The sequence below is a fragment of the Diabrotica undecimpunctata genome, chromosome 4 (assembly GCF_040954645.1).
Source record: "Diabrotica undecimpunctata isolate CICGRU chromosome 4, icDiaUnde3, whole genome shotgun sequence".
Taxonomy (NCBI): Eukaryota; Metazoa; Arthropoda; class Insecta; order Coleoptera; family Chrysomelidae; genus Diabrotica; species Diabrotica undecimpunctata.
The window spans coordinates 160,437,950-160,460,710 of NC_092806.1; the positions used below are offsets into that span (position 1 = coordinate 160,437,950).

At 32.3% G+C, this 22,761-nt stretch overlaps 2 protein-coding genes across 3 annotated transcripts in view; both read right to left on the minus strand.

The window, feature by feature from the left end:
- The window catches only part of LOC140440368 (uncharacterized), a 42,099-nt gene extending 24,924 nt beyond the window's left edge, over positions 1-17,175 (minus strand). For both annotated transcript variants that reach the window (XM_072530826.1, XM_072530824.1), the window contains exons 1-4: positions 16,538-17,175; positions 15,489-15,668; positions 15,206-15,392; positions 14,868-14,993 (exon numbers count right to left, since the gene is read on the minus strand). In XM_072530826.1, the coding sequence (XP_072386927.1) occupies positions 14,868-14,993; positions 15,206-15,392; positions 15,489-15,668; positions 16,538-16,909 (865 nt within the window). In that variant the 5' untranslated portion in view covers positions 16,910-17,175. The remainder of the gene's footprint in view (positions 1-14,867; positions 14,994-15,205; positions 15,393-15,488; positions 15,669-16,537) is intronic.
- Positions 17,176-18,581: 1,406 nt separating this feature from the next.
- LOC140440367 (uncharacterized) lies at positions 18,582-22,453 on the minus strand. The gene is made up of 5 exons (XM_072530823.1): positions 21,763-22,453; positions 21,277-21,705; positions 20,570-20,806; positions 20,185-20,503; positions 18,582-20,124 (listed from the first exon to the last, which is right to left on the minus strand). The coding sequence occupies exons 1-5, from the start codon at positions 22,154-22,156 to the stop codon at positions 19,254-19,256; spliced, it is 2,250 nt and encodes a 749-aa protein (XP_072386924.1). The 5' UTR covers positions 22,157-22,453; the 3' UTR covers positions 18,582-19,253.
- Positions 22,454-22,761: the final 308 nt, after the last annotated feature.

The window sequence follows — 22,761 nt, forward strand, 5'->3', positions numbered from 1 at the left end:
AAATATATCGATAGCGTTTAATGATTCTTATCTACTGCATTGTACAAAGCAATAACATATAACTTCCCATATCAGTTGGCCCACCTATGGAATTTGCAGTTTAAGTCGATTACTATAAACATAATTATACTCTGCATGTTTTTATAAGTTCCCGTATTAATTAATATGGCATTTTTATTAATATTCATTAAAAACATTACCCTTATGGTTTTTTTAGTTATTTGCAACAAAAAAAAATTCACTAAACCCTGATTATGCATTCAGTTATGTCAACATACGTTGATTTTTTCATAATTACGTTAAATCCAGAGGTAGCTATGGAAAAATGACATAAAAACAATAATATTGTCAGTTAATGTCAAATGTATTTTGTAGTATTGTAAAACTTTTTGCCGTATGTGGTTTGTACAATGGGTCGAGGTAAAGTTATCGATGAGAAAATTTGTTCAATCATTATTAGATTTTTTGATTCTGCAAAATCCAATTCGAAAATCGCGAATATGTTGCTATTTTCACGCTATAGTGTAAGAAATATAGTCAGAAGATACAAAACTACAGGTTCGGTCGTCACAAAACCTAGAAATATACTAAAAAATAAAATAATCGAAGCAGATCGAAGGGCAATAAGACGACAACTGATATGGGAAGGAGTTTGTACATAATAGTTTCAGGTTAAGATGTTTATTACTTATAAAACTGAGTTTATTTACTATATATAGGAGCAGAAACAACACAGCCAATCGTGACTAGGCACCTTGACGTGGTCCAGAGGATCAATAGACAACACAACGCAAAGTGAAGGCGTATTGTAGTGTACTAAAAACTGCATGGTCATTGCGTATCTACAAAAGGAACTACCACGAATGGTATAATGAAGACATCGACAGCATCTCCTCCCGTACTAGACCTTATACTTGCATTGAGAACTCTGTAGATATGGGCCCTTGTTATCCCATACTAGTAGGACTATAATGACTCAAAACAGACGTCGAGCAGACTAATGAAGAACTACCAGTCCCTACAACATCAGGACCGGACCCAACATTGGAGAAAGATTCTCGAACTTTTACAGAAAACACCGAAAAACTTGAGGTCTCTCCACAATGGTCACACGAAGCTGAAATAATGAAGTTCAGGAACATGAGAAAGACTAGCGAGATCATTATACCACGGAAACTTCGAAATACTTATCAAGGGATAATTGATGTGACACAAGCTCCTAAGTGGACTGCGTCTACCGGAAACTACTGACAAAAAATTACAAAAAAAGAGCAACTTCTCTACCAAAAGATTGGGGGCAGTTGCAAAACTGCTCTAAAGGGGATCAAGACATGTGATAATGAAATAGAGCCCATAAAAATGCCCTAATAAAACTTATATATGAAGCTCCATGTAAACGGGAAAATCCAGGCAAGGGACAGAGCAGAATGGTGAAGAAAGATTGAGAAGATCGAGATTCTTTAAGGATGTAACACCATGATGATGATGATAATAAAGCTCCATATGCTTCTCGATACGGATCGATACTTTGAGTTGATGTGTCAAGGAAAACTGTTTTCACATTAAAAAGGAGAAACATCATTGACAAATGGAGAGAAACGTTGTTAAGACTGTTGTTCTGCTGATTCTGGGCTCCAAGATCGTCAACGATGGAGGTTACAGGTCGACAAGGAGATAGAATTACAGTTTGCACTGGAAGCCTTATTATCAACCCCAACGTGCTAGGTTTATACGATTTTAGGAAACGAAATTTTGGGTATACTAAAATTGTGTATACCTTGGGAAAGCTGATGGTAACTATCTAGGACTTAGGTCTACTTGGTGGAGTTTAATTTAAGATGCAAAGGCCTCACTACCAAATACAAAAACAAGTAATGTTTCGCTTGTGATAAGAATAAGAAAAATAGTGAGGAAAAGTACAAATTTTGATTAACTTAATTGTTAATGATTTGTATAACCATAGATAGATGGTAAATAAGATTGCACGTGTAAATCGGTTTTTATGAACGGTGAGTACTTTTTTCTTCATATTAAGAAGAAGAAACAAGTGCCAACCATATCGGCCCACCGTATTTCGTGGGTCGTGCAAAATAGACTGTTGTGTCAGAAAACAGCGAGATGTGGTGCGTAAACTAATATTCTATCGTGAAATTTAAGCATGCTTAAAAATCAGTTTTACTCTACTACTATTTAATGTAGCGTAAAGATTGTGACCAGCAGATACTAGTGATAAGATCATAAAACACCAGATAGATTAAATAGCAATTGATGAAATATACCAACACTCAATCAAGATAACTAAAATAGATGCCACTGACATAAAAGTCAGACTTAAAAGAACAAAACACTACAACAGACTCATAGGCGAAACACCGAGTGTGTTCAAAATAATAGCCAAAAGCTTATACATAACTTAGAAGAGTAATTCAAAAGAAACGAAAGAGAAACAATATCAAAGACCAGTCTTCTTCTTCGTCTAGCCATTCACGTCCACATCTGAACATAAGCCTCTTCAAGTCTTCCTTTCCATTGTTTTTTATTGTACGCTACTTGTAGCCAATTTTTCCCGGCAGTCCTTTTCAGATCATCTGTCCAAACGGTCCAAACCTTCAAGTCAATGTACAGGACAAAAAAGAAAAGGCCCCCAGTGCCCAGCACTTCCCAGAGACTTGATCACGGCAGCGATCAAACAACTAACGGAAGGGGGGGTGCTAAGAATCCCTGGGTAAGACCCGGCTGCCACAAGATGACAATTTGGCTATGCTCCTACAATATTCGAACACTGACGGACGACAATAGATTCCCAGAAATAGAAAGTGAACCAAAGGATATAAAATGGGATATCCTTGGTATATGCGAGACCAGAAGAAAAAGTGATGAGTATATAATACTAAAAAATGGCACACATTTTATGCATAAAGGTGGCGAATACACGGGAGTGGGATTCTTGGTAAAACAAAGCCTCACACAGTGTATCGAAGAATTCAAGCCCATATCAGACAGAGTAGCATATCTCATCATCAGGATTAATAAAAGAACCACTCTGAAATTGATCCAAGTGTACGCTCCGACCAAAAGCCACGACGATGAAGAAGTAGAAATATTTTATGATGAAATAAGAACAGCTATAGATACAAATAAAGCAAATTACGAAATACTATTAGGAGATTTTAATGCTAAATTGGGCAAAAAAGAGGAAGATTACGAACATTTAATTGGTAACTATGGCTACGGAAAAAGAAACGATAGAGGAGAAATGCTTCTCAATTTCATGAATGAACATAACATGTACTCAATGAACTCCTTTTTCAATAAAAAACCAAGCAGAAAATGGACATGGATGAGCCCCGATAAAAAGACAAAGAATGGAATAGATTATATCCTAACGAAGAATAGAAACCTAGTAGAAGACGTATCAGTATTAAATCAGTTTGACCTAGGAAGCGATCATAGACTAATAAGAACAAAACTAATAATTAACAAAAAAATAGAAAGAAAAAGAATACATGAAAAAAGATACAAATGGACATCTGAAGAAATCAAAAATAGTGAATTTAATAAAAAGATAGCGCATGCATTAAATCAAGTTAGCATGCAGCAGATAAACTCCAATGATATTGATGATTTGAATAACCTTATTACCGAAACAGTGAATAAAAGCCTTCTGCAACTGAAAAAACCAAAAACAACATACAATGAATTAGACAAAGAAATATTACAACAAATAAAAAGAAGGAAGATCTTAAATAAATCTAACAAAAGGGGAACCGACGAATATAGAGAACTTAATAGGCAGATTAGAAAAGGAATCAGACAACAAAAAAGAAAAGAAAACCAAAAATTAATAACAACAACTATTGAAAAAAATAAGAGTATGAAATGCCTCAGACCGACACTAGGACGACGTCAGATGATATCATTAATGGGAAAAGACGAAAATGAAATCACAACTAGAGAAAACATACTGACACGAATAGAAGAATTTTACACAGAACTTTACAGAACACATCAACAAGATGATGAGACGAGACCAGCACGGAAATTAATAAAAAATGTTGGATCAGAAATAATGCCAAAAGTAACAATTTCAGAGGTAACTACAGCATTGGAAAATATGAAGAGAAATAAAGCTGCAGGAGAAGATAATATTACCACAGATATGATATTAGAAGGAGGTAAGGAACTAATTGCAATTGTAACTAAGCTTGTGGACAGTTGTTTACATCAGGGCAAAGTCCCTAAGAGCTGGAACAACTCTAAAGTAATCTTATTACACAAGAAAGGTGATAGTCGAAAATTGGAAAACTACAGACCCATCAGCCTACTGTCACACCTGTTTAAAATAATCACCAAAGTCATAACTACTCGACTAACAAGGAAATTAGACGAATACCAACCATATGAACAGGCAGGTTTTAGAAAAGGCTATTCAACTTCCGATCACCTGTTAACCACAAAAATATTAATAGAAAAATGTAACGAATACAAATTTCCAGTTTTCCTAGCATTTATAGACTACGAAAAAGCTTTCGATACCATAGAACACACGGCCGTAATAAACGCAATGCAAAATTGTAGAATAGACAGCAGATATATTAACTTAATAAAAGAAACTATGAACCAAGCTACAGCTACATACTACCTAAATGAAAATGAATGATCAAAGACCAGTGAGTCAGATCAAATCCATAATGCAGAAAACAACAAAATGTTGAGACTGCAAAATGTGACTGACACAAAAACTGTACCCTTGTACATAAAAACTGAAATAAGAAATAACAAACGAAAACTATAAACGAAGAACCGTATGCTGAGAAACAAATTTTATAGGATGAATGGCTACTGAACAACGCCTGAGAAATAGAACCAGAAAAAAGTTAAAACTTTGGTCATTACGTAGAAAATACATAAAAAAAAACTGACTACAACGGTTTAGACAACTTTTAATGGTTTAATCGCTCCATGAAAGTGCCTACATTTGAATCAAGCGAACTGTCTAACACTTTAATTAAAATAAAATAAGTTTCTTCAAGATAAATACATAACTAAATAGACGAATTACTGTTTTTAAACTAAAAATACTTTAAAACCTTTACTTATATCTAAATTCTAGACAAAAATGCTCATAATGCAAGTGATAGCCAACTTTTCTACGTGTGCATGTTAACGTGCAGAATCAAATTGTGAATTTCTCCAAAGTCGATAAATATTCCACATAAAATCATGGTCAAAATTTTGATCTACACATGAACACAAGAAAACAACATTTTGCGCATGTTTTATTCGTCTATGAACTGTCAAATGTCATCTTTACAATGTTTGTGTTATTCGACTGTCAAATGCCACGTTCGGAAATTTATACCATTTTACATTTTCTTGAACATAGTGCTGTGTAACATGGATGCTATTATTTTTTTTATTTACCGATTGAAAAACTAACTTTTTTTAGCTACATATTTCATAAATGTCGGTCAAATTAACTTTTTTACGTTCTTTAATTATCTATATTGTATGAACGCGTAGTGAGAATAGTTGCAACCAGGCCTTTGATGACGTCAGTGGGAGGAATTGCGACATAGCAACGCCTCTTACTCATGCCAAAAGGTCACTGCAAACATTCCCTCCGGATGTCACTGGCCAACGGAAAGAACAGACCGATTTAATCGATCAATGACAAGAATTAATTTTACAAAATCTTGCTGAAAAAAAAAAAGACTAAATTGAATCTTAGATGTGATTCTTTTCATTAACCAGTGACGTAGCTGGGCATGTCACTATAGCCCCCATCATTTTTGTTTTTTTTTTTCAGATAGGCGTTGCTATACCATACATTTCGTATTATAGACGTTGGTGGCGTCATTGTGGCCGTACCTTTTGCGTCAATGTTGGGCGCTCCTAATTAATAACACGATAGATGCATTTACTTTTATGTTTAGATGTAATTCTTTCCATTGGCCAGTAACGTTCATGAGAGTGCAACTGTAGCAGCCATCATTTTAGTTTTTTTCTTAGGGAGCTTTGATATTGATATGATACCGTTGCGTTGTGCAGTATGAGAGTTGCTGGCGCCATTGTAGGCGACTTTTACGTGTCATAAATGGTCCAGTTGAAACCTCCTCTCCCTACTAATGTGCCACCTAGTGAAATGTTCAGAATTTTGTTGATAATTCGTCTCGCTACCTCACTTTCATTTTAGTTTTGTTCGTCTATCATATATTACTGCCTCCTTTAACTTTCTTTGCGCCGTTGCTTCATATATCTCATACTCTTTTTTGTTTTCCCTCTTATTCTTGTAGTGTCGACTCCATTAATGAAGGTTGGAACTTTGTCAAAAGCTTTTTCATAGTCTATAAATGCGGCGAAAAGATCTTTTTGTTGGTCTCGACATTTTTGAGCAAGAGTTGTGAAGCTATACAGAGCTTCTACTGTTCCGAAGCCATTACGAAAGCCAAACTGTCTATTACTCATATCATCTTCACACTTTCTGAATATTCTTGCATGTATAAGCTTTAAAAATGTTTTCAATAGTTGTGACATTAAGATGATCTCACCAGATTTGTGTATATGTTGTTTTACATGTTCAAAACATATTAAAAGAGTTTTAAGATTTATATTTCTGTTTAGTTTTTGTTTATATCTGCTCTGATTTTGATTCTCCTGTTCGATCACATCATTATTCTGCTTGTAGAGAAGAATGTGTTGTGTTTCAACATTTAAACACTTTAAATAAAAATTTTAAAGTTTCAAAAGGCTTTTTCGTTCACATATTTTCCGTTTATTTCTTGGCTTTAACTTCAAGAAAACGAAACTTATACTTAAATTATACTTCACAATAAAAAAATGAATATGGCAAGAGATGAGATAACATAATAAACATTCTAAAAGAAAAATAACGCTAAAAAAAGCATGTGGTTTTGTGTATAAACGCTTTACTATATATGGCATTCAGGCATGCATTAAAATTATACTAATAAGCAGATCATGAACTAAAAAAATTATTTTGCTTGTAACTAGGCATTTTTCATAAACTGATAACGATTTTATTATTTTTTGTAATAAAAAGCTTCTCTGTGCCTAGCTTTTTAATATTTTATATTTAGATAAAGTGTTTAACGAGGCACGGAAAAACCACCAAATTGAAGTGACATTAAAATCGAGTGAGGGATATTTATAAGAAATAATTTATCGTCACTCAGAATGTTTGTCTTTTTCATTATTTTAATAAAGAAAATAATTGGATCCTCCCTGCTGATAGTTGTCAAGCAAACAAAGCACAGAAACATCCCTCAACGACTCAGAAACGGCGCCTCGTATCGAGTAGACCTCATTGGGATAGTTCATCTACACATTTAGATAAACGAGACATCCGACTAATAGCAAATATAATACAATCAGAAAGCAGTAGTGAGAGTAGAGAATAATACCACTGAAGAAATTGAAATAAAGCGAGGTGTGAGGTAAAGGTGTATACTGTCACCAACCCTGTTTAATCTCTATTCCGAAGATGTAATGAATAGAACACTCTCTGAGCAATCCGTAGGTATTAAAATAAATGGTGTTAGATTAAACAATCTGAGATTTGCCGACGACACCGTTCTGATCGCAGAAACACTTGAAGAGCTACAGACATTGGTGAATAAGATAGCAGACTGCAGCGAAGAATATGGACTATCTTTGAACATAAAGAAAACTAAATTTATGGTAATATCGAAATCAACACAAAATGTCCAAAATTTATATTTACACAATGAAATTATCAATCGAGTTAGCAAATACAAATATTTAGGCACTTTTATAAATGAAGACAACGATAGCTCAGCAGAAATCAAAATAAGAATAGAAAAAGCCAGATCCATATTCACTAAAATGAAGAGAGTGTTCTGCGGAAGAGATTTGAGCCTTGAAATGAAACTTCGCCTGATGAGATGTTACGTACTTTCTGTGCTGTTCTACGGAATGGAGTCATGGACGTTGAAAAAGATTGATACCAAAAAATTAGAGGCATTGGAACTGTGGATGTATCGCAGAATCCTGAGAATATCATGGACTGAGAGAGTCACAAATGTCGAGGTCTTGAGAAGAATAAATAAAGAAAAGGAAGTCATATTTACGATCAAAAAACGAAAACTGCAATACTTGGGACACATTACAAGAGGCGAAAGATATGAACTGCTTCGAATAATTATGCAAGGGAAAATAGCAGGAAAAAGGTCCATAGGAAGAAGACGAAACTCCTGGCTAAAGAATCTACGGAAATGGTATAGCTGTAGCAGCAACGAATTGTTTCGGTCCGCAGTTTCGAAAATACGTATAGCCCTGATGATCGCCAACCTTCGGAACGAAGATGGCACTTGAAGAAGAAGAAGATCTACACATCACACCTGTACACAAATTCTGATTTCTCCCTACTTGTCATTTACACACTGAGTCGTAAGCGGCAAGAATACACCCCAATTCAAGCTAATGCCTTAAAATGTGGGTCATTGTTGAATTTCCAATACATGCCGCAGCGATATGGCGCCCAACGTGCGGCCTCATGTCGAAAGAACAAGTGGTTATTTTAGTTGCCAGTTCGACACAATTGAAGAGAATGTATAATCGGGAAATGAAGGGCAGATACCTAGAAGAAAACTTGAGAATGAATCGAGAGACATGGTTACTGAGTACATTAACCAGTTGGGTAAATATAATCACTGAAGAATGAATAATTTTTTTATTGATTCTAATGACGACAGTGAATGTGATATTTTTAATAAATCTACTATTTTCTGGAACTTTAATGTTAGAAGTGTTACTATAGTTATGCTATTATCTACGTTATAAACAAAGTCTTAAAATTTTCCACCGTAGCATCAAGGAAAACGGAGAAATCGGAAAAGTGTCGAAAATGCGTCAAACATTCAGTGTTTCTTGACGTATATTTGTCGCTTTTGACATATAAAACCGTCGGATTCAAATTGTCTCAAAGCGTTTTCTTTTTACTTAAACAACATCAAGCAGAAAATATTTTTGAGATTAGATTAGTAGACATAAACAAATAGAACGACTTATTAATAGATGCCATGAGATGAACAGGTTGGGATATCAGTATCAAATTAGACAATTAGATTTTGTTGTTGAAGAAAATGTTTAATCTTTTTAAGCAAACTTTCCAGTTGACAGAATCGAATTATTATCATCTATTTTAGACAAAAGAAAATATATTCAACTGTTTCCCTGAATTACCTAGTAAAGAGGGTAATTTAATCAAGAATCATCTATTTACATTTCAAGAAACTATGACATAACATTTGACAGAACAATTTGATTGGTTCTGAAGCAATACAGAAATAGGAAAACACAACCTGTCTCGGAAATGTAGATAGGAAACTTAAAATTCTACATACAAACCATTTAATATTCTACTAACTACATTCGGTGGCCGCTTGACTGTAATTTTACTTTACAAATATTTTTGTGATTTTTTGTCAAATTCTTCAACGAATAAATACTTAATGCCATAGATATAGTAAATTAATTGTGTATTATTTTAATGATGACTGAAAAATGTACATGAAATAAACTATAATAAAAGAAACATTCAATTCTATCTCTTACAGGAGTTATGTATCAGAAAAGAATAGCGAACTACACTTATTTAAGTAAATTTTATAGATTTCGTACTCTTAGTATAAAAATATAGCTAAAAATAATAAAAAGATCCACCACAGACACCTAAAATGAAGTATTACATAATGTCCTTAGTTATTAGCATTAAATATAAAAATATGAAACATTTTTCAGTTGACACTGCACTTATTGGTTTAGTACCAGCACTATAGTTAAAATATATTCACAGTCATTTAAAATGTGTTGTCTGTCTTTAAGTATAAATTGGAAAAAGACTGTGTCAGTTATTTGAAAACATATACCTGTTGCCAGTTTGACCTATATCAAATTATAAAGTCTGGGTTTTTTTCTTCTTTCAAACAGTGGCAAGATAGTTTTAAGTAGCTAGGATTGGCATTAGAGAGTAATTGGAAAACAGATGAAGATGCATGTACAGTAAAACCTCCCTTAACTGAAACATCGTTTAACCGAAACGGCTGACAGTTTCAATAATTTCGTCAATAAAAAGTAAATGAAATCACAAAAACCAAAAGCTCTAAAAGATATTTCCGAAAAGGCATTTTAAGGTATAGAAGCCAAAAAAGTTCATGGATGTCGACCACTTTATTTTTAGAATGGTTTGAAAATGAATTCGTCTCAAGTGTAAAATCCTTTTTAAAATCAAAAAACCTTCCCATCAAAGCATTGTTGCTTGTTGACAAACGCCCTCACCCTCAAAATCTACAAAATGGTGACAATTGTCAGATTTTTGCCACCGAATGTCACAAGCTTAATCCAGCCCTTAGACCAGGGAGTCATAGAGACATTCAAGAGACATTATAGAGAAGCATTCTTAAGACATCTGTTATTACAGGAGACGAATTAATCCAAAAGTGTTCCCGAAATTCTCAAATCTTTAACAATAAAACATTTTTATTGGTGAGCTGAGTCGTGGGCCAAGATCAAATTTTCAACTTTGGAAAAATGCTAGAACAAACTTTTTTGATAAGATTTTGATTGACGATCCTGAAGAATAAAATGGTAAGAAAACGACAGAAGAAATTAAACCTTTCATTAAAAATTTGCCGGGACATGACGAAATTAACTAAGAAGAACGTGAATTCATCGACCAGGACATCATTGATATGGTTCTTTATCAAGACAACCTGAGCATATCAGATGACGAAGATGACGACGATGACGACCCAAGAGGCAACAGGCAGCACAAGACCGTCGACGAGATTTTCAATGCTTTAGAGGAAAGAATTTTATACAGTAGGCCTAATTAGTTAGGGACACGACTAGATTCTTAATTTTTGTTGTCATTACATAAAGTTTTGTCCTTTTCAGATTGCTTTACGTTTCGTCGAACAATCGAATGAGGCAAACTCATGATATTCTGCAAATTAACGATGGAGGGAGAGAGAAACATCGTTGTCAATCGAAAACGCAAAAAAAAAATAGCAGATTTCTTTAAAAAAGCATGTTAAACTTGTTCATGTTCCTTAATTTTATTACTTTATGTTGGATTTACTTATTAGAAAACATTAGGAAATCAAATCATAGTATTTTTTAATACCAATACTTTGATCAAGAATATTATAAAAAACAATGTTATTTTTAACCGAAATTCTTGTTATCCGAAACAGCCTCCCCCCAATTATTTCGGTTAACGGAGGTTTTACTGTAATAGAGTTAGGGAGGGATGGACGAAATGAAAGGAAGTGAGTGAGTTTTGTGTGACAGAAAGATTCCAAATATATAAAAATAAAACCTATTGAATAAAACCAGAAAAATGTGTAAAATTATTGAGTTTATTTCATAGTTTACGAATTACAACCACAACTTTGACAAAACAGTATTTTCTGAGGTTGGATGTGATTTAGCTACAGGTTTTCCTTTGGGCCAGAAATTTCTCTTTATGTTTGAATTAAGGTAATAACTAGACTTCGGCAAATATGCATATTGCATATTTTGCATATTGTGCATATTTTATGCAAATATTTCATATTTTGGCATATTTGTATAAAAGTTTGCATAAAGTGCATAAAAGTTCAGATTTTTATACTGTATTTGAAAATTTTTAAACATACCAATTTATTTCAATTCTTGTATAAAATTTTGTAGTCATTTTAATCAAGAAATGATCTAAGTACGTAATCTCTACAGGTACAAAACATTTACAATTTCAAAGAAGATCAATTTAAGTAGCCCTCAACATTCTTAGAAAGTCTCGGTCACTGAGGCATTCAGTTATTGGATAATCGCTAAGGGTTCGTTCATTTGCATTTTATGATCTAATCCCCAAATCTATCTACAATTTATTGTATCTTAACAGCAGGTAAACGGTTAATAGTTTTGTTCCTAATTTAGGGATTTTCCAAAATCTCCCAGTTTATTGAATTAGGTACCTAAACATTTCTAATTTGATGCTCAGATTTGTAAATCATTTTTGTTTTGATATTCAAAGCGTAAACACTCGTTGTGCGTAACAAAAAGGAAGATTGTGATTTTATAATGCCTAAAACAACCAGTGCTTCAACTTGGATTAAACCTTATAAAGAGCTGTCTATGGATATGGGAAAAATCTACTGTTCAGTCTGTGGCAAAATTGTACGTATCTAATATTTTCTATTAAATATCTAATATTTCATACATACAGGGTGTTTCCAAATGACACTTACAACGTTTGACTGTAGATACTTCTCGAAAAATTGAACAAAACGATATAGTTAATGAGGGGTCAAACTTATTTACTTTTCGAGATACAGGGTGTTAAAATTAAAAAAAATTAAATTCTTTTAGTTAATAACAACAATAACTTTAAAACCAATAAACGTATTTACTTGAAATTTAGTACTCGTAGGTTGTTTTTAAATGAAAAATAGCTTCCTTTAGTGAGAAAAAATTGTCCATGGTACAATACAATGGTGTGTATTTAGAAAAATTTTTCACCTTTACTTTTTTTTATGAAGTCAGCTATTCTAAAACACAATTATTTTTATTGTAATTGAATTAACAAAAAAAAAACTTTTGTTGAATTTTAAAATAAGTTATATGATGTACTAATGGTTAGTAACAAAAACTAATTTGTGGATTAATACTGCATTTAAAACACTTAGCGAGTGTTTTTTTTTTCCAAACCAGTTATTTGATTAACCAAAAACACCTTGTATATTTTTATATTTTAAAGGTTGGGTTAAAATAAAGGTTTTTATTTTTATTTATAGATAGCATGTGAGAAGAAATTTCAGATAGACCAACATGTGAGAACTGCTTCACACATTGCAAAAAAAGGAAAAATAGGAGGAAAACATCAAACTTCAATGGCTAAATGTTTCCAATCTACTTCAAAAAAATTAGATGAGCAAGAAACTTTTAATGAAGACTTGTGTCGCGCATTAGTGTCTGCAAACATACCGCTTTCAAAATTAGCAAATGTAAATTTTAGTTCGTTTCTAAAAAAATATTGCAAACTTAATGTTCCAAGTGATCGGTCTCTAAGAAGAAATAATGTGAACGGGCTATACTCGTCGGTGTTAATTAATATTAAGGAAGAAATTGCAGATAATTATTTTTACATATCTGTAGACGAAACCACTGATTCCTCAGGAAAGTATATTGCTCATTTATTGATTGGTGTTCTTAAAGAAGATACCTTACCAAAATCTCATCTTATTTCATGCCAGCAACTTGAGAAAACAAATGCTTTAACAATTTCGCGTTTTATACAAGAAACATTAGCAACTTTTTTTCTTCCGACAACTATTCCTTCTAATAAATTACTGCTTATTTTATCGGATGCTGCTCCTTATATGGTGAAAGCAGGACAAAATTTAAAAATATTTTTCCCAGATTTAATACATGTTACTTGTGTAGCGCATGGATTAAACAGAGTTGCAGAGGAAATACGAAAAAAGTTTCCTCTTGTAAATACCATGATATCCAGTGTCAAAAAAGTATTTCTTAAATCTCCTATAAGAATTCAACTTTATAAAGAAATGCTACCTAACATTCCTCTTCCACCACAACCTATTTTAACGCGATGGGGAACATGGTTAGAAGCAGCTAATTTTTATGCAGATCATTTTGTTAAAATAAAGAACATAATTGATACGTTAACAGATGAAAGTTCCCAATCTCTTTTGGATTCTAAACAAACTTTTTAGAGTAACTTGCTTCAACAAGAACTTTCATTTATAAAATCAAATTTTAGTTTTGTTCAAAAAACAATTACTCAGTTAGAATCACCAAAACTGTCATTGTTCGAAAGTACAGCATTAATAAAAGAATTTGCGTCATGTTGTCGGAACGTTAGAGGTAATATTGGAAAAGATATTTTAAAAAAATTTGAAGCTACTATGGAAAAAAATAAAGGTTACCATATTCTTTCTGAAGTAGTCAGTGTTCTAGCTGGAAATATTTCGGAAACAATTAATTTAGAACCAATTGTTTTGGTTAGTTTGAAAAATGCTCCCGTTACATCAGTTGATGTTGAACGAAGTTTTTCCATATATAAATATATGTACTCAGACAGAAGCCACAAGTTTTTGTTAGAAAATTTTGAACACCACTTGGTCATTTATTGTTACCATAATTCTAAATAAGTTTATTCATACTTAAAAATGATGTAGTTACTTAAAATAAATGTAAATCTTAATGAATAGTAGGAAATATTTAGTTATGTACACTTTTTTTTTTAAATAAAATTGTTACTATTTTACGATTTTTTATTTATTTGTATGCATATTTTGTAAAATATTTGCATATTTTCGGGTAAACACGTGCATATTTATGCGCATATTTTCTACATATTTATTTGCATATTTGCCGAAGTCTAGTAATGACATAAATGGTATTTTACGGTAAATGGAACAGATTTTTAAATTCATGTAAGCACAACATAATAAATGCAGAACAAATAGTGCGTATGGCAATGAATCATAATCAGCCTGAGGAAAATTCATAAAAATTCGGATTTTCTAATAATTACCCTCCAGGCAAAAAAAAATTCAGTACATAAAATACTTATTTCAGCTTCTAATTGACGTTGAAAGTATAGAATTGCCAAAAACAAATCAATATGATGTAAACTAAGGACATTTGTATTGCAAATAATCTATCTATGGTTTACAACTACTAGCAAACTAGCTGATATGATGCCAAGACTGTCAATTCAATATAACGACCCTCTACCTATAAGCCAAAGTATATCCAAAATAATTTGCGACTATATATATATCTAAAATGTGCATAACTACTAATGATTGTTAACTTACCCGGTGAAGATGAGTCCTGATTTGGAGGGGGCATATCAAAAGGAGGCCATGATGAGAATGGAGAAGCAGAAGGCTCTTCTTGCAGATTTTCTGCAATACTAGCTATATCCATATTGGGGTCTTCTCCTACAAGACACACAAAATCTCTATTTTTGTTTAACTACAGAGAAAAGATAAAAAAACACAAAAATATCAAGTTAAATGAGCAAATGTTTGGAAAAATATGACATTTTTGGGATATTGTTTTATTTAATTCATGCTAAGTACAGTTATGCCAAATATCTCAAAGCTAATGTCACCTTCCTGACACCTGCTTCTTTAATTATATTTGTTTTTACCTGAATGGGAGGTATTCTCTTCATCCTGGTGATCGATAGGCTCGAGTTTCGGTTTGATTAAAGGTTCCTGATACTCTTCTAACTTAGGAATAATATTGGGAATTATAGGTGTTATCGAGGACTGAGGGAGGTCATTTTCTAGAAGTTGCTTTTTAATGGGAGGTGTCTGCACTGGTGAATGATGAGACTGAAAAGTACATGTATGATTTACTTTGAATTCAACAAAACAAGTATTTGTCAAGTTTCTACCTAGTAAACTAAAAAATGAATAGTATTTTCTTACCTGGGATGGCTGAGCTGGATGTGGTGATGGAGATTTAGATAATTTAGGGCTTTCTATAGGTCTAAGTTGTTGCATAGGTCTTATAATTTTTTTCACAGGTCTAGGTCTCTTCATAATATTCTGCCTTTGGTCTTGATAAGCAAAATTGCTTCTACTACTACTAGTATAACCATTTGTTTCCTACAAATATAAATAACATTATATGAAACATACTTATGTGAATAATCTCAAACAATAGCAAGAAAATATTTATCCCTGTTTAAATCTCAAAAAAAGGGACAATTGCAGATTGCGGAATCAACATTGATATTCTCTAGTTATAAATTTTGTCTTAAGTTAAACAAACTAGAACTATTTGATATAAAACAATTTTCTTATACAAAAAAATCTATAATATCCTTCTAAAATCAATATTTCTGAGATTTTTGACCTTATATCAAAATGTGCATGTCATTGCAGGAAAATTGTTCCTGGAAACATTCCAAACTTTAAAAAATGCAGTTAATTGCTGTAAATTTTCTTCTAATAGATTTCTAAAGAAATAAACTAATTTTGATAGGTACATTTCTGGTTTCAAAACAATAATATACCAAATTATATGGAATATATCAAAGTCCAGATTGAAATACAATAAAAATATATGATTCAGTTAAGCAGGATACATTTTTTATTTAATTAAATAGTAAACAAATTATAGATTTGATTGATTTGTCACACAGACTTTGTTTTATATATTATATCAACCACATAAGTTTTCTAAATTTAAAATTAGAGCAATATTGCTATTTTTTATATGTTAAACCATCAATTTAAGTTACAATTTGAGCTTTTCAGGATAATACCCACTCATTGATGATTTATAATCAAATTCCACCTCTTTCTATGCGCTTGCCCTCTTTTTCTATTAATTCTAAACAATGTTGAATGATAAACATTGTTTTGACTTTTGAATTTGAATCACATGCACAAAAATAATGATGCAGGGGTATTCTCTAAATATTTAACTAAAAATAGATTGCTTGTTGGTGTTAAAACATTCTTATACTTACAGAAGATGTTGAGGATGAGTTGTTATCTGTCAGCCCTTTAACTTTCAACATCTCTGCTACTCTCATGAATGTAGGAATTTCTTCCTGACTCACACTAACCTCTCCCTGGTACATGAAATGTAACAGACTGCTCAAAGCGTTATAATTAACCTCGGGCAGTATAACTATTGGATGTTTACAAGGATTTACCCTGAATAAGTCTTTGAAAAAGGGGCTACACACCGAAAGAACGGTTTTGTGCGCCTTTAAGAATTTTCCATCAGCAGCTAGAGTCACATCAACCAAATCTTCATCTTTAAATAAAGAATGAAAACCCGAACTCAGGTTATTGTGGAAGTTGTTCCAACATAAAGAAAATTGTTCACCTTCCATTTCCGTCTGGCTAGTGAAAAAAGTATTGAAAAAAAATCACAACAATAGACACTGGATTTCGCTTTGGACGACTTCACATGCTGTTTTAAACTTTAGCGCTGGCACGAATAAAAAGTTAAAACGCCATTTTTTGTAAATTTTAGAATTGGCTCTACCCTGTTTGGTCAGTTGTTGGGTACGGTTATTTTTTGTGTGGTCACTGGTCACTATCACTAAATTTTCATCTCTGTTCCTGTTCAGCCTCGCCGCAATCCACAAGACAGAATTTACAGACTACACTATAATATACAGCCTAGGTTTGGCGTGATTGGTTGGTGGGTGGGTCCCAATTTAAAAATTGGCGGGTTTCATGTTTTTTAAAATGACAATTGAGGTATTGTGAGACAGTATATCGCTAAAAAATTTATTAGCAGAGTAGCAATCTACTGTGGTATTGGTACAAAGCGGATGATATTCACATTTTAGGATTAAGCTGGCTATTATAGTTTTATTAGAAATGTAATTATTTTTTCTTTTGAGATTATGTAGGTAAAATTAATTTCTGACTTGTGTTTTTTTATTTTGATATGCTAGTGATGCTTTTTTATTAGATATATAGATATTGTTTTAATTTTTTTTGATTAGGTAATTTTTTTATTAAGATTTAGAGGTTCTTCTTATTATTTTTATTTCTAGAACATTCATTAACATTATTATTCTCGTTAGCTTTCTCTATGTGGGATCGGCTTCTCTAATTATTTTCCTGTTCTCTTCCAGGGACTAAGTACCTCTCCGCTTTTTCTCTGAGATTATGGTTTTTCAAAAACATGCAATTTCTGTTCATCCCCTTTTTTACTGCCCTACATTCAGTACCATACATCATAGCTGGTCTAAAAGCAGTCCTATACAATTACCTTTTAGTTTTCTTCGTACCTTTTTTATCACACATCATTCAATTTGCCTCTTTCCTTTATCTTTAATTGAAGTATGATAAATAAAACGGTAATACCGATCCTAAAAGCCGAAAATTATCATCTTTTTTGAGTTCTTGTCTATTCAAGCCAACTACTCTATCTGGAATTGAAATATCATAATCATTTTTCATTAAGGACTTGTCTCCGCTACTCTATACCAAGCAGGTTCAGTTGTTATCTAATCCAGCACAAATGAGAATAAATATGGGCGAAACCCGGATGAAGCCCTATTTTCACACAAAATTGGCCAGTTTCACCTACAATTGTATAGTTCTAACACTATAATAGTTATTCTAACTATATATAGTAGTTCTAACACTATTATAGTTGTTACTTGCTCATACTCCACTCACACATTCAGCTGGCACTCCTTTCCTACTAAATCTCTGCCACAGTAGGTTTCTGATAACTTCATCATGTGCTTTCTCAAGATTAATAATACTATTCGCAAGTCTATCTCTTTCACTCTAAATTGTTAAATTAGCTGTTTTATAATAAAAATTGCTGATGTAGACCTGCCTCCTTGCATAAATCCAAATTGACATTTATCCATTTTCATTTTTTTAGAACACTGAATTATATTAGATTTCACCACAAATGTAGGATAATAAAAAGATATATATTGTGAATCGAGTACTATGAAAAATTGTCATTGTTAACAAAATGAAGCAGAGGTTTACTGGAAATAACTATTGCAAACCAAATAAAACACTAAACAGTTATGTTTAAAATGTCTTTATTCTTTATTAAAAATCTGGGAAATCAAAGGAGGGGGGGCCGTTATTGATGCAATGGCGAAGGAAAACCCCTCTAAACCTCGCCTAGGGCCCAGTACATCCCGATTTAAAAATGCAATTCTAATATAAAAGCATACAAATATAAAATCATTATAACATCATTACTTAACACAGCTTTAAAATTCAGGCCTAAACTAAGCATTTATACATATATTTTATGAAATTTTACTACATATATTACTAATTGTCGCTGGATTTGACCCTCGGGAATGAGGGAAGGTGGTCCAGTCGCACTATCCATAGCTATGTTGGACCGGAGCATATAGGGATCACGGTCCGTGGACATAAAGGTTATATATGAACCCTAGCTAGCGGGAAAAATACCTTTATTAAAATACAATAAAATGTTTATTACAAGTAAGAATCTGCAATAAAAGTTGATTAGTATTATAACTAAGAATCTGCAAAGAAAGGGGTTAGATATCTTAATACTAAGAATCTGAAAATAAAGTGTTAATTAGTCTTAGAACTAAGAATCTGTAAAAGAAGGTCGTTAGTTATGACATCTAAGACTAATTAATGCAAAAGGCAATTTGCAATAGGTAAATAAGCCTATAAAGTGAGCTACAAGAATGGTTCAAATTTAATTTTTAATCAGTTTCTTTTTTTATTGGAAGGAAAATATTCCTGCTTTTCCATTTTTCGCTTCTTTGTAATATCCTTAGGGGTTTCCTGAAATTCTTTCTTCACTTTGCGCTTTGTTCCTTGAATGTCCCTCACAAATTTGTCATGTAATCTTGCAAAACTTTCATCATCTAAGTCTTCCATTAAATTTACCAAGTTTTCTATTTGAAGACTTCGTTTGGTTTTTTCCTGGATGACATTTGTCTGTTCTACCTTCCCTCTGACAAACTCATTAATTTCCTCCTGATGCCTTGATTTGATAATTGAAGTTACTGCCAAACACCTTGCAGCATCATCTAAAACAGAGTTAGTTCCCTCGCGCTCCTCGTGCATTCTTACCAAGTGCACATGCTTACACAAGATATTCCTCACCACATATTCAGCACACTCACACTGATAGCGATGAATACAAATTTTACATACTCTACAATACAATGTCTTACATTCATTTTCACATACTTGCCTTATATTTACATTATATAATTTATTAGGATCTCTAAATGACTTTACCTGAAATTGACCATATACCTTCTCATTTTTCTTAACCTCCACTTTGTTTTTCATCGTTTCTGCCATTTTGTGTGCTTTTGCTATAACCCTATCTTGATAATTGTTCGCATTTGGTCTTTCGATGTCTATAATCCTCTTCCACATTTTAATGTCAACTAGATCATCTATTGTGTCCAATAACTTTTCAATTGTTACCCCAGCACTTCTCCTAAGGTGGTTGGTCTTCAATAGGTTGTTGAAAGATTCTATCGCCATGTTTGTATTGATTCCTGAATTTTTTCTGTAACAATGAGCCCACATTTTGATTCTCTCTTCATTCTGAAAGTAATTCCTACAAAAAAAAATAGACTTAAGGATGACTTTAAATGTATGATTTCATATACTTATTTACCGTGCCAGATAATTAAAAAAATCTATCTCATTTGCCTCTTGTAATTTGATTATATATCTATTGCATAACTCCATAAATCTATCTTCATCCGTTTCATTAATAATTCTCTTCATCTCAGTTTTCATCTGTTTCTTCAAAATTGGATCTTTTATTTTCTTCTTCCCTTGAATGTTCCAATTTTTCACAACGTGCCATGTACATAAAAGCCTCTTTGGTTGGTTGCCCATAATCTTCACCCATGCATTATAATATTTTTTATCGTCATCACTCATAAAATGTTCTGCATGAATTCCAGTTTGCATTCTATTCTTGAGAGCACCTAAAAGTTTTTAAAAATTATTTTTACTTACCAGTCATAAATTGTCACTACTCATATAATACATACCTAAAAAAACTTCTTGAACTACTTGGTCCAATCGGTTTGACAGTAAGAATGCAACTGGAAATCCTGTATTCCTGTCATCTTTAATAAGCACCACTGTTAAATCCATTCCCCTCTTGTTCGTGCCATGTGTACCATCCATACAAATTATGCTATGGAATTCTCTTAATTTATCTTCCATAACAGAGTTCATGAATCCTAAGGCAAAATCTTCTTTTTTAAGTACATCATGTTGTTCTCCTAATAAAAATAAAAAATTTATAGTTTAGAGATAATTAAAGATAATAAATTAATGGTAAGAGACTGAAATTTTATTGTATTTTTTAACAGGTAATCATTAGTTCTATTTTTTTTTTGTGTTGACTTCTTATTTAACATATCATATTTATCAAAAACTGGAAGAGCAAAGTGTGAAATAGATCAGAATGGAGAAGTATTCTTTAACAGACTAAGACCCAAAAATGGTTGTCTAGTAAAATAAAAAACTAGTAAGTTTGCCCAATAAATCAGCACCTCCATTACAAAATTAGTTTTAATGTAAAAAACCAATGACTACAATCTTACGAGATATATTATTTAAAAATGTATATTGTTGATTCTGCTAAGAGTAAGGTTTGTTACATGAGTCAAGTGATAACAATTCACACAAGTCAAATTGGAATAGGATTAATTATAATTGTAGTGGGCATAAAAAAATGATAGGTCTTTACCTTCCTTCTTGAATAAGAAAGCATAATTCTTGTTGTTAGCATTCCATTCCTGAACCTTTAAAGCCGTTGCTACCATATCATTTTGATCTCGTTTCTTATATGTATTATACTTCCTGGACAAATTTGAGAGGTCTTTACTTGTTAATAGGGCAAGTCTTTCTAGTTTTGGTGTTTCCAATTTTCTTGAATCTTCTAAAATTCTGCTGGATGGCACCCCAGATATTAACTTCTCTACAATCATTTTTTCTTCTGCTTTTGCCAGATGCATGGTTCTTAATTCCTCTTTATGTCCAGCATGTGTTTTCCAATAACTGACTGAAACTTGTCCTTGATCTCTCAGTTTGCAAATCAGCCTGGAGGGACACACTCCTTTAATTTTAATTGATCCACCAGATTTCTCTGTTCTAATTTTATAGTTGGGCTTATATCCTAAATATAGATTAGTATAAGTTTTAAATATTACAAGTAACAAAGTATTGTACCTACCTTTAGTGTTACTTCTGTTACACTCATAGTATAATGTCTTCTGTTCATTTCTATTAACAATTCTATTCAGTGTATAACTTGTCTCAAATTTCTGCATGTCTTTCCATGTCTCATATTCTTGTAAACTAGAAAATTCAAAAGTTATTAATTCAATACTCACCTGGTGGTTCCCTTTAAGATGTTTTCGTAAGTTCTCATGGCTTTTGAAATTAGTTTCTTGTTCACATAAGGGACAAATAATGTGATTAATTTTCTTAATCGACATATCTATGTTATGTATTCCTTTGATATGACGATTTCGTAATTCCACATTTTTAAATATTTTGCTGCAAAGATGGCAGGCTCCTGAGTTAATTTCACAGCTTGTTGAAGTGGATGGATAGACAGAATCCATAATTGCTTGCTAAAACAAAGTCTTAGGTAATTAAATATGGTGTTCTAACGAACAGATTTTTAAAACAATTTAACAGATTTTTAAAAATAAATGAGAAAAATTTAAATTGAAATGTTCTGTGTGGTTGCTTATTGGCAAATTGGTATAAAACCGCCTAATCACAGATGTTTAAGCGCCAAACAGAGAGATACATAACCTGAAAAATTCAAAATCCGATGAAGATGCTGACCAATCCACAGCTCTTATGCTGTGACCAATCACGACAAAATCACGCCAAACTTAGGCTGTATATTATAGTGTAGTCTAGAATTTACAGTTTCAAACTTTATGTCAAGTAAGACAGAAATCATTTCTGTCACTTAAGCTGTCTTTTACTCAGTTCAACTATACGGTAAAAGATGGTAGCAAAATTTGTATATTTGAATATAATTTTCATTACCTTTTACTTAGTTCAGAAAAATAAGTAAAAAGGCCCATTTATGGCACTTTCGAAAAATTCACGTCTCTAGAAAGTTTCTCTAGAACGTATCTATATAGAAATTAATGGTTTTGTCTTATTTTGAAGTTTTCAGAGTATTCTAAAAAGTTGTAAAATTAATTTTTTA

Coding starts and splice junctions, on each gene's coding strand:
- LOC140440367 (XM_072530823.1), bottom strand. CDS start 22,156: ATGGATTCTGTCTATCCATCCACTTCAACAAGCTGTGAAATTAACTCA. Junction 20,504..20,569: donor AGTTCAAGAAGTTTTTTTAG/GTATGTATTATA, acceptor AAAAACTTTTAG/GTGCTCTCAAGAATAGAATG. Junction 20,125..20,184: donor TTTTTTAATTATCTGGCACG/GTAAATAAGTAT, acceptor TTTTTTTTGTAG/GAATTACTTTCAGAATGAAG.